Source organism: Tupaia chinensis, unplaced genomic scaffold, assembly GCF_000334495.1.
Source record: "Tupaia chinensis unplaced genomic scaffold, TupChi_1.0 Scaffold000231_2, whole genome shotgun sequence".
Classification (NCBI taxonomy): Eukaryota; Metazoa; Chordata; class Mammalia; order Scandentia; family Tupaiidae; genus Tupaia; species Tupaia belangeri.
The window spans coordinates 2,677,725-2,678,646 of record NW_006159707.1 but is presented as its reverse complement, the minus strand read 5'-3'; the positions used below and the strand labels follow the sequence as shown (position 1 = coordinate 2,678,646).

At 70.8% G+C, this 922-nt stretch overlaps 1 protein-coding gene across 1 annotated transcript in view; it reads left to right on the top strand.

Annotated features, from left to right (window-relative positions):
* The first annotated feature begins 6 nt into the window (after nt 1-6).
* Nucleotides 7-922, top strand: part of PRKCB (protein kinase C beta) — a 396,523-nt gene continuing 395,607 nt past the window's right edge. Inside the window, exon 1 of the mRNA XM_027771796.1 lies at nt 7-246. Within this exon, the coding sequence (XP_027627597.1) occupies nt 74-246 (173 nt within the window). The 5' untranslated portion in view covers nt 7-73. The remainder of the gene's footprint in view (nt 247-922) is intronic.

Sequence of the window (922 nt, the reverse complement as noted above, 5' to 3'; positions counted from 1 at the left end):
TCCCGGGCCCGCAGCCCGCCCCCCCGCGGCCCCGGGGCCGGCCCCTCTCGGGCTCCCGCTCCCCGCGCGCAAGATGGCTGACCCGGCTGCGGGGCCGCCGCCGAACGAGGGCGAGGAGAGCACGGTGCGCTTCGCCCGCAAAGGCGCCCTCCGGCAGAAGAACGTGCACGAGGTGAAGAACCACAAATTCACCGCCCGCTTCTTCAAGCAGCCCACCTTCTGCAGCCACTGCACCGACTTCATCTGGTGAGAGCGCGCCGGCGCAGGGCACCTTCTCCGGGTCCCCGAGGGCAGCGCCTTGCGCCGGGACCCCTTCTCCGCGTGCTCCGCACTCCGGGGCGGGAGGAAACCCAGCCCGGACTCCGAGTCCCTGGCTCGCCGCTCCGGACCGCTCTGCCCCGAACTCCCTGATGGACAGTCTTGCGGGTGCCCTACCCTTCCAGCCCCAGACAGCCGCCCGGGAGGCGCCTCCTGCCCTGTCGCTCCCAGTGGCCTCCAGATCGCCGAGGGGCAGCGCCGCGGGCCCCTTTTTCCCACTTGGCTCAGAGCGCGGGGTGGCTACCCCTCCTTGGGAGGCCAGCGCCTCGGGTGCCCTGTCGCCTGGGGTTCCCTATTTCCGCGCCTTCTTCCGGGCGTGAGGCACCCCCATTCCCACCCTTCCTTTCCGGGGGCAGTGCCCCGGGCGTCCTCTCACTATCTCCCTGCGGACCCCGGGTTGCAGCCTCTTCCTTTCTGCGGGGTGTCCGCCCTACTCTAGTCTCCGGGGCAGCGACCTGTGTTCTCTCCTATCGCGCCTCCCCGAGGGCCTGGGTTCCCCTTTCCACTCCTCAGTCCTCCCTTCTCACATCACGGCGGGCCCCTTTCTTCCCTCGGTCCTTCCAGGTGCGGGGCGTGCTTTCTCCCTTCGCAGCCCCCAGGGGAC